The sequence below is a fragment of the Lycorma delicatula genome, chromosome 10, assembly GCF_047948215.1.
Source record: "Lycorma delicatula isolate Av1 chromosome 10, ASM4794821v1, whole genome shotgun sequence".
Classification (NCBI taxonomy): Eukaryota; Metazoa; Arthropoda; class Insecta; order Hemiptera; family Fulgoridae; genus Lycorma; species Lycorma delicatula.
The window spans coordinates 87,575,921-87,588,925 of record NC_134464.1 but is presented as its reverse complement, the minus strand read 5'-3'; the positions used below and the strand labels follow the sequence as shown (position 1 = coordinate 87,588,925).

The window sequence follows — 13,005 nt, the reverse complement described above, 5'->3', positions numbered from 1 at the left end:
ATTTTTATATTTTAATAAAATAAAAACTGATGGAAAAAGATTACCGTATTTATTCGAGTGCCCCCGCACTTTTTTCTTGGAATTTGAAAGAAAAAATAAGAGTGCGGGGCTTACTTGAAACGTAGCCTTTAGCCAGGATAATTTATGTAGAGTAAACGATTTCTTAGACGTACCTAAATTCAGTCGCATAAATATAGTTACATTTGGCTTTCCTTTATCAAAACCGGATGCCGCTTATACAGAATACATCCTTAATTTTTAACATCCTGTTCATATAATCGATAGGAACGAAGTTACGGTATTTTTACAAAACTGATTCATTCTGTATAGGCTGCATCCGGTTCTAATGACACTACAGTTACAGTATCGGTTACCCATCGTCGTCTTGTCTATTCGCCATAGTCATTGTACTGTTTGTATATGTGGACGGTTATGTGCATTTTATCTGTTTAGTTTATCTTGTAAAGTTTAATACGGTGATTTATTTTAAATACGGTATTAAAATGAGTACAAAAGAACAGTGTCTACGATCTTTTACAGTAAATGAAAAACTGCGCGTTATAGAAGAGGCTGAAAAAATTGGAAATCGGGCGGCAGGAAGAAAATTTGACGTAGGTGAAAGCTGCATCCGAGACTGGCGTAAGAAAAAACAACTTCTGGTGAAAGGCACTGGTAATAAAAGGGCTTTTCGTGGCTTAAAACCAAAATAGACAGACATAGAAAAAAAATGTACGACTTTGTTATGGAAAAAAGGAAATGCGGTTATGCTGTTACGACAGAAATGTGTCGATCATATGCTCGTGAAATCGCTAAATCGTTGAATAAAGTTGATTTTAAAGCAAGCCGTAGATGGATAACACGATTTTTGCACGAAATGATTTGTCAGTAAGACGAAAGTTTCTCAACGACTTCCAGACGCTTATGAACAAAAAATATTACATTTTCACAAATACAAAATAAATCTTAGAAAAGATAAAGGCTATTTGCCTTCTCAAATAGGAAACGCTGATCAAACCCCCGTATATTGTGAAATACCATTTGACTAAACCGTAAACAAAAAAGGTGAAAAAAGTGTTACGATTCGCACCGGCGGTAATGAAAAACAAAGGTGTAGTGTTATGCTTTGCATTACTTCTGATGGATCAAAATTACCTACATTGTTTTTAAAAGAAAAACTCTTCCTACCGTACAAGTAAATGGATTTATTATCAGAGCACAGGAATCAGGTTGGATGGACGAAACCTTAATCGAGTGTGTATGGGAAAAGCGATCAGGTTTACTTAATAAAAAAATATCGGTATGCTAGTAACGAATAGTTATCGGGGGCATACGACTGATAAAGTGAAAGACATTTTAAAAAAGGGTATGACAGACCAAGTAATAATTCCAGGCGGATTGACATTTCTATTGCAACCACTAGCATTAATGATAATTCTGCATTAATAAACCGTTCAATTCTGCATTAAAACAACTGTACAGTAAATGGATGGCTGATGAAAATTTCTTTCTCACGCCTACAGGAAGAATCAAACGCCCAGATTTTAACCGGATTTATGTTTGGATGACGCTTGGGAAGGTATTTCCACGGAATTAATAAGGAAAGGTTTTAAAAAATGCGGAATATCTAATGAACTTGATGGTAGTGAAGACGATCACCTTTGGCAGAGCGACGTGGAGACTACCGGTAACTCTTCTACAGACATTGACAGTGACAGTGATTAATTAAAAATAAAGTCCCATATTAAAAAGCGTATTGAAATGATCCTTTTCAACGTGATACTTTTTTTCGTTTTAGTGGCCAACTAATTCTGAATTAAACTAGTACTTACGGTAATTAATTATTAATGTAATAATAATATTGTTAGGTGAACGTTAAACGCTTTACTTTTTGAATATTTTCGTATTTACGTATTTTTTTATCATATCTGTTGCACTTTAAAATACCGGTATATACTCGATTTTTTTTTTAGAGTTTCGGTCCGGAAAATCGTGGTGCGGGGCTTATTCGCGGGCGGGGGGTACTCGAATAAATACGGTATTCATACTCGTATTTACTACTGTAAGACAATTGTAGCTAGTATTATATAAGTAATACATCGAGTTTAATATTTATGCATTTATTCATATTGAATTCTTAAAATTTCTTATAAGGTCATTAATGTTTAAATATAAACTACTCCAAGGACTGCTTTCTAATATTTTCTTAAAAGTGAGAAGAGCTAAGAAAAATTATCATCTCCATTTGATATGAAATTTATAGAATAAACTAGATACACACAACAAATTAAAAAAATGTAAAACTTTTGGCAACATGAATTTAACATTTAATAATCTAAATAGATTTTAAATTACTGAAATCACATTATCATTTATTACTGGTAAGGTTATTGGTATATACTTACATAGGTAAAATAATCGCGCATATAATGAATAAAATGCTTGTCGGAAATATTTGTTTTTTTTTTGTTTTTACATTGAATATAATATATGTGCATTTCCGTCGCGGCTTCATCCGTCTGTTTGGTTATCATATGGTACTAGATGGTACGTTCTCTTTGTACAAAAAATTGACACGACGGGAAACACGGTCAATCTTTTTTTTATTTAATGTTTTTTAGTCAAGTAACCGGAGACAGGTGCAAACCAGTCGTGTTCGCGCATACAGTAATACTGGCAGTAGCTGTATAGGCGGGACCCCGCGCTGTACACCATCGCATCCCTTAAAAAATAGAAATTCAGAAAAACCCGAAAATGGTTTTTAGATTTGTCTGAAGAGTATTTGCAAGCCCCAGTCTAGTGAATATCTCGTTTAGCAAAGTCGGAAAAAGGCAATCAATTGTTAAATTTTTTTTTACTTTTCTTTTCCCCTTACAAGGTCGAATTTCAAATATCTAGAAATTCTTTTTTAGATAATTCACATGAAGATTACACACACCAAAAATTAAGTTTTTATTTTCAATTGTTAATGATAAATTAAAAAAAAAAAAAAATAGCAAATGTCATTGTTACTCCATTTTAACCCTTTAAACTCGGAATCTCAAAAAATCCTTTCTTAGTGTGCACTTACACCGTAAGAACGTGTATACAAATTCTCATCAATTTATCTTCAATAGCTTTAACTGGGCGTTAACTACGAATGACTCACGGCATGTTATTTTATATATAAACTAGCATCCCGTCGCGGCTTCGCCTGCGCTATGCGGTTACTTGCGTTTCCCGTCCCGAGCAGAGGATATTCAGCCGATCACGCCTCGGTTCTCTTACCCTTCCCGTCTGGCCAGAGGGCTCTGCCACTTGGATCCCGCTATATTCATTAAACTCATGCTTGTGAAAATAACAATGACAAATAGAGATTAAAGCCTGTTCAATTTATAAAAAATATTAATGTACTGTAATTTCTTCAGAACAGTTTGGTCAGTACTGAACCCGAAACTTTGAGCGCTCTAAGAATACGGGTTTCAAAACAGTTGTCCTCTATCTTAAAATATTAGTTGCAACCGGTTACTTGTACTTCGTACGGATAAAAATGTATTTTTCCCCGTTCTTGGCGTTACCCGACAAACACCAACAGGAGGTGACCATACTTCGTTCATTTTTTTATTTTATGTTTTTTATTCAAGTAACCGGAGACTTGATGCAGCCCATCGCGTCGCACATATGTAACAGTGGCTGTGTTGGTTAAGCCAACACTGCCCTTAAAATACCAAAATTTAAAAAAAAAAGCCCGAAAATGGTTTTTATATACATAACGTATTTATCTGAAGAGTATTTGCAAGCCCCAATCTAATGAATATCTCGTTTTGTATAATCGGAAGTAGGGAAAATTTGCAATCACTGTTCAAATTTTTTACTTTTCTTCATCCTTTTCAAGGTCGAATTTCGAAAAATCTACAAACCGGTTTTTATATATTTACATAAAAATTTCACATACCAAAAGTCAAGTTGATATCTTCATTTGTTATCGAGAAATTAGAAAAGTAATAAATTTCATTGTTATTCCATCTTAATCCTTTAAAATCGGGATTTCAAAAAAAATTCTTTCTTCACGCGCACTTCACCGTAAACAAATTTTCATCGATTTATCTTCAGTTGTTTTTGCTGGACGTTGATGAATCAGTCAGTCAGGACAAGTTGCTTTATAAGTAGGAGATTGTGTGTGTGTGCGCGCGCGCAACCTTTCAAGGATGAGTTTTATTCACGGCTGTTGTTAACTTTTGCAAGAAAGAACAAATTAATGAACCAAATGTTGTTATACCACTCATGTAGAGACTATAAATAAATTTTTTTTTAAAACACACATAATACTGATTTTACGCCAAGAAATTTACCACAAAAATTTATTTCAGCCACGAAAATTACGCAGTTATAATAATATAATATAAAAATATTTGTCCTTTATGAAATAATACGCAAATCATTACGAAAATGAAAAAATAATGCGTTTTTGTTTTTATTTTATCAACGTATAAAAAAAATACTTGACTAAAACCAGATGAAAGAAATATATAGGATAGCTGACTATTTTTAAACAAAACCTATGCATAAATAAACAATTATGAAAAAAAATCATAAATACTAATAACTAAAGTACGTATACCCGATGCTAATCGTCACGATACAAGTAGACCTACACATCCTTTTTGGTCTGATAAATTTTTCTTTAAAAAAACAAATTTCAAAACGAACTATATATTTAAATTCGACCTTCAGTATATATTATTGTATACAAAACTTCCAGTATCAAAATGCAAGGAAAATATTCAAATTTACAATGCAGGTATATTTCCGGAGCAAATTGTCAAAAAATTATTTATTAATTTAATATATGATTGTACAGATTTAAAAGAAGATATTCAATATTTTGTATTTTATATAACATTTTATTACATCTCCTGATACGTATTGCAACTTTGTTAATCTGGTTTTTGTAAATAGCTACTTCTCTTGTTTGTGTAATGAGTTTACCAGTAGGTTTACAATTTACTTCATTTGTAAACCGTCGGGCCAAGATGTGTTCTTAATTAGAATCCAATAACAGAATTATGGTTGTGAGATTGTGTCCAGAAATAATTTAATGTAAAGTGTAACCGATCCGGCATGGCTTCGAACTGTCTACCTCTCGCAGAGGGAGTTAACCACCCTTACTATTGATATACGGTTAAAAATAAATTGAGGTGTATTATGATTAAAACTATCAAGAAATGGGATTTAAATATTCTGAAAAATTTGTCGTCAAAATAATAAAAATACAATTTTTACAAAATAGAATTACATAGTTACAATTTCCTGTATTGTTAGCACATATTTTTACTTCTTTTTACGAAGTAAAGAAACTATTGTAATCGCGAAAAATAATCCCCTTCAAAAATTAGAATAGATTCAACTTGAGTAGTTAGGGACTGACAGCAAGTTTATATTAGTAGTTTTCCAACATTTCACCTACTATTATACTGGCTAAAAACATTATAAATTTCTACAGCACATTTCCAGAAACTTACAACATACATACGAAAATATAAGATTAATTTTTATTTTAGCAGAGGGACTTAATCGACAGAACAGAAGGATATAATTCTTTTTTTCTATTTAGCCTCCGGAACCACCGTAAGGTAAGGTATTACTTCAGAGGATGATATATATGAATGTAAATGCAGTATAGTCTTGTACAGTCTCAAGTCAACCTTTCCTGAGATGTGTAGTTAATTGAAACCCGACCGCTAAAGAACATCGGTATCCACGATCTAGTATCCAAATCCTTACTTTATTACGATTTTAACCTTACAACTCTCACTTAGAAATCAGCGGATTTGCGATGACGAATTTATCGCTAGGCCAACCCGGATGTTAACCGGTAAAAAAAACATAATGAATTTTCTTGTTTTACGGGTTAAATATTTTACTCTATTTGTTAAATTATTTAAATCTATTTATTTTATCCTTGATTATATAATCCTTGGTGTCGATGTCCTCTCCAGCAACCTCCGCCTAAGCTCTGTCATATTTAACTTACACCATCCTTTCATAACCATTGCTGTCAAGTCTCCAGTCTTATTATCCATCTATCCTTTTGTTGGTCTACCCTTCTCTCTTCTTCCTTATTACATCCATTTCAAATTGTCTTGAACATCCTAATTTCTGATAATTAACGTAGATTAATCTGTTAAATTTAAATTCTTACAATAACCAATCGTTGTTTCAATATTTAATAAATTATTACTTGTTTTTATTAATAACAATAGTTTTAAATAATCTCGTCTTTCCTTCAAGACCATTAAATACGAGTGAACAGCTTTTACTTCCTTGTACTAATCGCGAAAAATTTCAATTTTCAGACTTCAACGGAAATGTCAAAATGGATTCAGGGATGGTGAAAATGGATATTTTCACCGACACGCCTGGTTTCGGCGTGTCGTCAGTACGTATGCAACTCGCATAACTCAAGAACAAATACACGTGCGATGTTGAAATTTTGGATTTAGGACTGTTTTAACAACTAGTTGTCCACCTCCCATTTCGATTGCAACCGACTGAACCAAAAGTGTTCAAAAAAGCTCAAAATCCACAAAGGTTTGGATTTTGGACTTTTTCTTAACTGCAATAATAATCCCGCATCGAGAGCTTTTCAACGATATATCATAAGTGGTACTTATTTTCAGCGGTTCCAGAATTATACCCAAATAAAATTTTAATTAATGAAATATTTGGTTCTTACGAGGAGAAGGCACATCGGTTCGAATCAGATTTCATCTCCTTTTTTTATATTTAAGTTTATTGATTTATTAATAATTATTAACCTCTGTTATAAAAAAAAATTACGACAAATAATAATTCAATAACAGTAAAAAAAAAGAAAAAATATCAGAAGTTATTAATGAAATAAAATTTTATGTACTTTTAGTATAAAAAAATGTATATAAGTAATTCAATAGGAGTACAAGAAGTCATGTTGTGTCCACATCAGATTTTATAATTTACATTCTTAGGATGTATTTTTTATAAAAATGAACTACTATAGAATTATTGTAAATAACTAGAGTAGAATTTTTTTCACTTTCAAATGGAAGCTCTTTCTCCATCTTTTGAGATAGTATTTTCTGATCAACACATGATCTGAATGAATTCTAGTAAATGATTTTAAAAAAGGGTGGGCACAAGAAATGAAGGAAGTAAAATCTAAAACAATTTTTAAAAAAAAGAGTTTGCTTGCAGGCAATAAATAATTCTGGTACCCGGAGAAACACTGGGTAGTTTAGTTTCATATATATATATATATATATTGATAAAACCTTTTTCATGTTAGAAAATGAGGTAGGCTACGTAATGAATTTTTGTTTATACTAAGTTACATTTACTTAATGAGCTGAAAGTAAGTTGTCACTTCTGCTGTAGTGAACCTTTTTGTAAGTCATTAATCTCTTTTTAGATAAATCCCTTTTCTTTGTAAGGTTTTTTGGTAGATTACTGTTAACATATATTTTATACGATATAGTTACTACGTATAAAGTACATTTAAATAAATAAAATAGCTTAGTAAGATTTGACCTACATAATATTCAACTACTGACCTAGAAAACTTAACTTTTATTCAAATTTTCAGGTTAAATGTATAGGGCCTACGTGTATAAATAACTAAAAATGTCATAACGACATTATTTTCAAAGCGCCTTATTACGTTTGGGAATCTAGGTATTCATATCACACGCGTATGTTAAATTGGATGTAACAAATTATGTTTATACAGTCATGAAATATGTATGACCTCTTCTTTTATTTGATAATAATTTACAAGATAATATAATTACGGTATCGCTACAGTAAACGCATAATAAATTAATAACAATTTTAGTATTCAATTTATTACACAAGTCAAAATTAATTCTGCTTCTATATTTATTTGTAAATCGCTTGTAATATTTTAATTCGTAACTTTCTAATAATTAATTATAAATATATTACACATCTTATAGGAGTATTGAAAATTTAATCTCTATACGACTTTAATAATAAATTATAATATGAAAAGTATTTATATCAAATATACAACTGTGTGAGCTGAACAAAACTGATTTTAATATGAAAAGTTTTCTCTAAACTTTCCACCTAAACTTTGATAAGTTAACAAAAAAAAAACCATAATATAATAATTGGCCTTTGAAAAATCATAAGTCATGTCCAACATCAAAAAGAACACTCTCCCAAAAAGAAAATTAGTACAAAATACGGAGACCTTAAAGTTGGTGGTTTCAAATATTTAGTGGAAAAATAAAATGTAACAGTCCGGATAGAGCGACAATAGAAAAGAGAAGAAACAGATTGCATAAATTATGTTTCCTGACCAAAGATATTTATTATAATAAAATCCTTTCAAAAAGGACCAAACTCGGACACTACGCCAGAGTGGTGAGTTCGGTGATACTATACGGAAATGAAACGTTATATCTTACCGACATGGAACCGTTAAAGAAAATAGAGAGAAGAACACTAAGACCTAAGCCTAAGCCCTAAGAAAACAAGACTGAAATCCAACCGAAAACTGAATAAAGAAATAAAGAATAACGAAAAGGCGATAAAAAGAAGGAAACTGAGATCCCTGGACCGTTTATACAAAATAGAAGAACAGAGACTAAATAAAAATATACTCATTAAATCTGACAACACAAGAGCACCCACGGGTACCTGCCTAAAACCGATTTGAAGGTGACAAAGCAAGCGGCAATTAACTCCTCTACGTTCCCGTTTTATTCTTGCTGGGGCACTGTAACAGGTGCCGATAGATAATGAAATGATGCTTTTAGTAGCGTCTGTGAAAAGGTTCCGCGCCTTACTGAACCCAGAATCTTTGGATGAAAGGCAGAGACGCTATCGCTTTGCTACGCAGATCGACCAGAAACGTTATACAACGTGTGGAAGTAAAGACGTTATTAAACGTCTACCTTAGTACTGATATAAACTGAATTATTCTGCTAGTTATAGCGTTACGTGGCAGAAAATGGAACTATTGTTTTCTTGGCTCCAAAATTTGAATATACGTATTAATATAAATATAAATTGTATAATTTAGATTTAATATATTATTTTCCTAATCCGATCGTGATGTTAAAATTTTACTTATTCATTAATAAAACATATATTGTTACTATTTACTTCCTTGCACGAAGTAAATAAAGTATTGTGATCGCAAATAATTTCGGTTTTCAGATTTCAAAAGAATTTTTGACCATCCCTGAATCCAGTTTTACTAGTTTCGGCGTGACGTCTGCACGTACGTATGTATCTCGCATAACTCAAAAACGATTAGCCGTAGGAAGTTGAAATTTGGGATTTAGGACTGTTGTAACATCTAGTTGTGCACCTCGACTGGACCAAAAGTATCCAAAAAAGCCCAATATCCAAAAAAAAAAAAATGAATTTTGGACTTTTTCTTAACTGCAGTGATAAGCCCGGATTGATATATCATAAGTGATATTTATTTTCATTGGTTATATACTTGGCTATATAAATTTGGCTATATACTTTCTTTAATCTATTATTTTAACTTTTATATTTTATCAACTTTGTCTGTGGTATTAGTTTTGAGTTTTTATTTTGCATTCTTAGCTTGTTTTAGTAAATTTTCATTATATGATTAATATTATGTTTACGCCTTGTACAATTTATTATTTCGGAGTTATTTTACCCTTTTACTAATAGCTACTGGGCGATAATAACGCCCAGGCGTTTTTCGGCCACAAACAACAAAAAAAAATTTTTTTTTTAAACAAAATTTTAATTAATGAAATATTTGGTTCTCACAAGGGCACATCGGTTCGGATCGAACTTCATCTCCTGTTTTTTCTTTTAACTTTATTTTTTTAATTTAAATTTATTGATTTATTAATAAATATTAACCTCCGATTGTAAAAAAAAGTTTTACAAAATTATAATAATAATTTAATAATAACAATAAAAATAAAAAAAATGAAAAAATTTCACAAGTTATTAATGAAATAAAATCGTATGTATTTTCATTTCAAAAAAAATCTGTATATATAATTTAATAGGCGTACAAGGAAGTCATGTGTTATCCACATCAAATTTTTTTTACCAAACATATTATGACGGGAGTTAATGAATTTAAATCTGTTTTATTATTAGTCATATTTTCATGTTTTCTATACAAGCTGAATTTTTATTTATTTATCCACGTATATTAATATTGTCCGCATTTTTTTCATATGTTTCTTTCGCATCTAACATAGATGGAAAAAAAGGAGATAATAAAACATATAAGTAAAAATAAATGTAATATTTATGTTTCAGAACAGCTGCCCTCAAGGTCAAATATGTTTCCAGTTTGGAAGAACAATACAAAAAAATACGCCGGTTCAGCAAAGAAATATCCAAACTATTTTAAGAAGAACGGGTGACATTGGTTCGTTAATTAATTCATCTAATAAGTTAATTATCATATATATTAATACGTATGTCATTTTTAATTCATTATTATAATAATAATGACAACGTAATAATAATAATACATGCCGGAATAAAAAAAAAGAAAAAATGACAATAGAAAGTAATTTTTCAATAGTAAATGCTAAATATATATATATATATATATATATATGTGTGTGTGTGTGTGTGTGTGTGTGTGTGTTCACGCTCACGCGCGCACATATAAACAGATTAAAAGCTTATTCATAAATTATGTTATCACACCACGTGGCATGTAATTAATGATTTAAAATTTGTTAAACTTCATTTAATTTTTAAAGGTATTTCCTGTTTATTTTGTTACAGTTACATTTCTTTAAACTGCGATTCACTCTTCACGCCTTACAAGTTAACAGGATTTTTTTTTTAAATTACTAAGTTCATTAAAAGAAAGAAACTTAATTCTTTTAAATAAAATACGTATATTTTACTTTTAAGCAGTTTTGTTTTAATATTCGCAGGTAAAACAGTAACAGAATGGAGCCAGTGGTCAACGTGTCACAAGGTCAAATGTACACAAACAAGAAGGCGATTATGTTCTTTAAATTGTAATGGATTAATACTCAAGGTTGTAAAATATTCAGTACTTCCTTAATTATTACTGTTTCTTTTTTAATTATATTATAGGTCTAGATTATAAGATTTATACATCTTTAAAAAAAATAATTTCCCATTTTGTTTTCGCTGAAAAAATATAAAATTTAAAAAGTAATATGAAATTTCTATTATCCAATAACAAATAAGAAATCGATAATACAATTCTCTAAATTGTTCATCAAACAAAGTAACCTTTGTTCAAACAAAGTAACCTTTGCGCTTACCTTTGTTCAACAAACAAAGGTAAGCACAAACTTACCTTTTCTGTCAGTTTGCGCTTTAGTTTCCCGTCTAGCACTTCTACTTCCCTCTAGATGGGAAAGTATTGAAATCGGTCCAAATTGGGCGGTTTTCAAGGGATTTGACGTTTTGACACCTAAGGAACCAAAAAAAAACTAAAAAACCGGATGGAAATTTTCCGCATGTTAATGTTCGTATGTACGTGTACGTGTTCGGTGTCGGTAAATCACCTTAAATATCCAGAACTGCTGGACTAATTTTGACCAAACTTGGTCAGATTACTTCTATATACGGAACATTGATGCCATTAAATTTTCAACTTAGAACTCCAAGGGGGTGAAGCTGTAGAATAACGTCACCCTCAGTATCTCGAGATTTCGCCTGTTTAAGGTCATATTTTTATTAAGCACATTTTTTAACGATTAAAAAATAACAATATTTGCAAAATTGCACCTCCACCTCAAAAAATGTTGTTTGTCGTCTGCTAAGTTGTGACGTCACAGGTGAATGGTAGAATTAAATAAATGAATGATATTTAATCTTTAAAATTTAACTCGGTCTGGCTGGGTCTCGAACTCGATCGCCCGGTTGACTCGGTACCTGGTGCGTTACGCCTCGCGGCTACACCGGCCTGCCGACTGTACAAGCAAAACTAAGTATATGTAAGATGCGAAATTACATTATTTTAGTTAGTGCCGATCGTCACCGCTAGTATCGCCACACCCGCGCGAATTAAATACGGTATGCGTTAGTACTTCAGTCAGAATCATTGAATTCAATAAACATAATATTATATTTAAATAAAACGATCAGTATTTTAAATTAATTTGTGCGTGTACACACGTATACACAAGATTACAGTACTTTCCCAAATTAAAATAAAATAAAATAAAACGATCGATCAAATAAAAGGATAAATATCTTAAGTTGTACGTGTAAGCTGTGCATCAGAAACAACCCACACCAGTAGGACTTTCCCGGAACGCACAATTAGCCGCGTGATAACAAAGTCCTACAACTGTGTTATCAGCTTTTTTTAAGAGTAACGAAATCACATAATAAAAATATTTTCATAATATACTGTCTTACCCATTCTCCGTGCGCGCGCGCGCGTGTAAACAACTTGGCAACTCGGGTAAACCGTGAACCACAAAAGATATTTTTTTTTAACGATGAAATTAATTAAATGAAAAAAATTAAAGAGAATTAAACTTTAAAAATTTTTGTTAAAGTAATTTAACATTGCGTTTGTTTTAACCGACTTTAAAAAGAGGTGGGAGGAAATAGTCAATTGGAATCAAATTTTTTTTAATTTACGTATAAACAAGTTTGTTTAAAAATCGAAATTGTTTATTGAAGATTTTTGAATCTTCACTAAACAATTTCGATTTTTTTTATTTAATTTAACGAAAAGATTTTTTTAACGAAAAATTACGTGTCCTATAGATACGATTTGAATATTTATTACCATTAAAAAAAAGGTTAAATGGAATTTTTTTTAATCTATTAACAGTGAATTGTTATCTCGTATTAATATATAGTTTGATGTAATTGATAACCTAACTATTTTCACCTAAAATTAAAAAAAAAATTAAATAGAAAATCTTGAATGAAAATATTAATAAATAATTCCACAACCAAGAGAGCCCTCATGTATTATTTCTACACGATTGTCCACTGGAATGTAATGTATTT

The 13,005-nt window shown here is 30.9% G+C and overlaps 1 protein-coding gene across 2 annotated transcripts in view; it reads left to right on the top strand.

Annotated features, from left to right (window-relative positions):
- Positions 1-13,005, top strand: part of LOC142331113 (uncharacterized) — a 93,236-nt gene that overhangs the window by 24,558 nt on the left and 55,673 nt on the right. For both annotated transcript variants that reach the window (XM_075376792.1, XM_075376791.1), the window contains exons 2-3: positions 10,300-10,411; positions 10,935-11,041. In XM_075376792.1, coding sequence (XP_075232907.1) covers positions 10,300-10,411; positions 10,935-11,041 — 219 coding nt within the window. The remainder of the gene's footprint in view (positions 1-10,299; positions 10,412-10,934; positions 11,042-13,005) is intronic.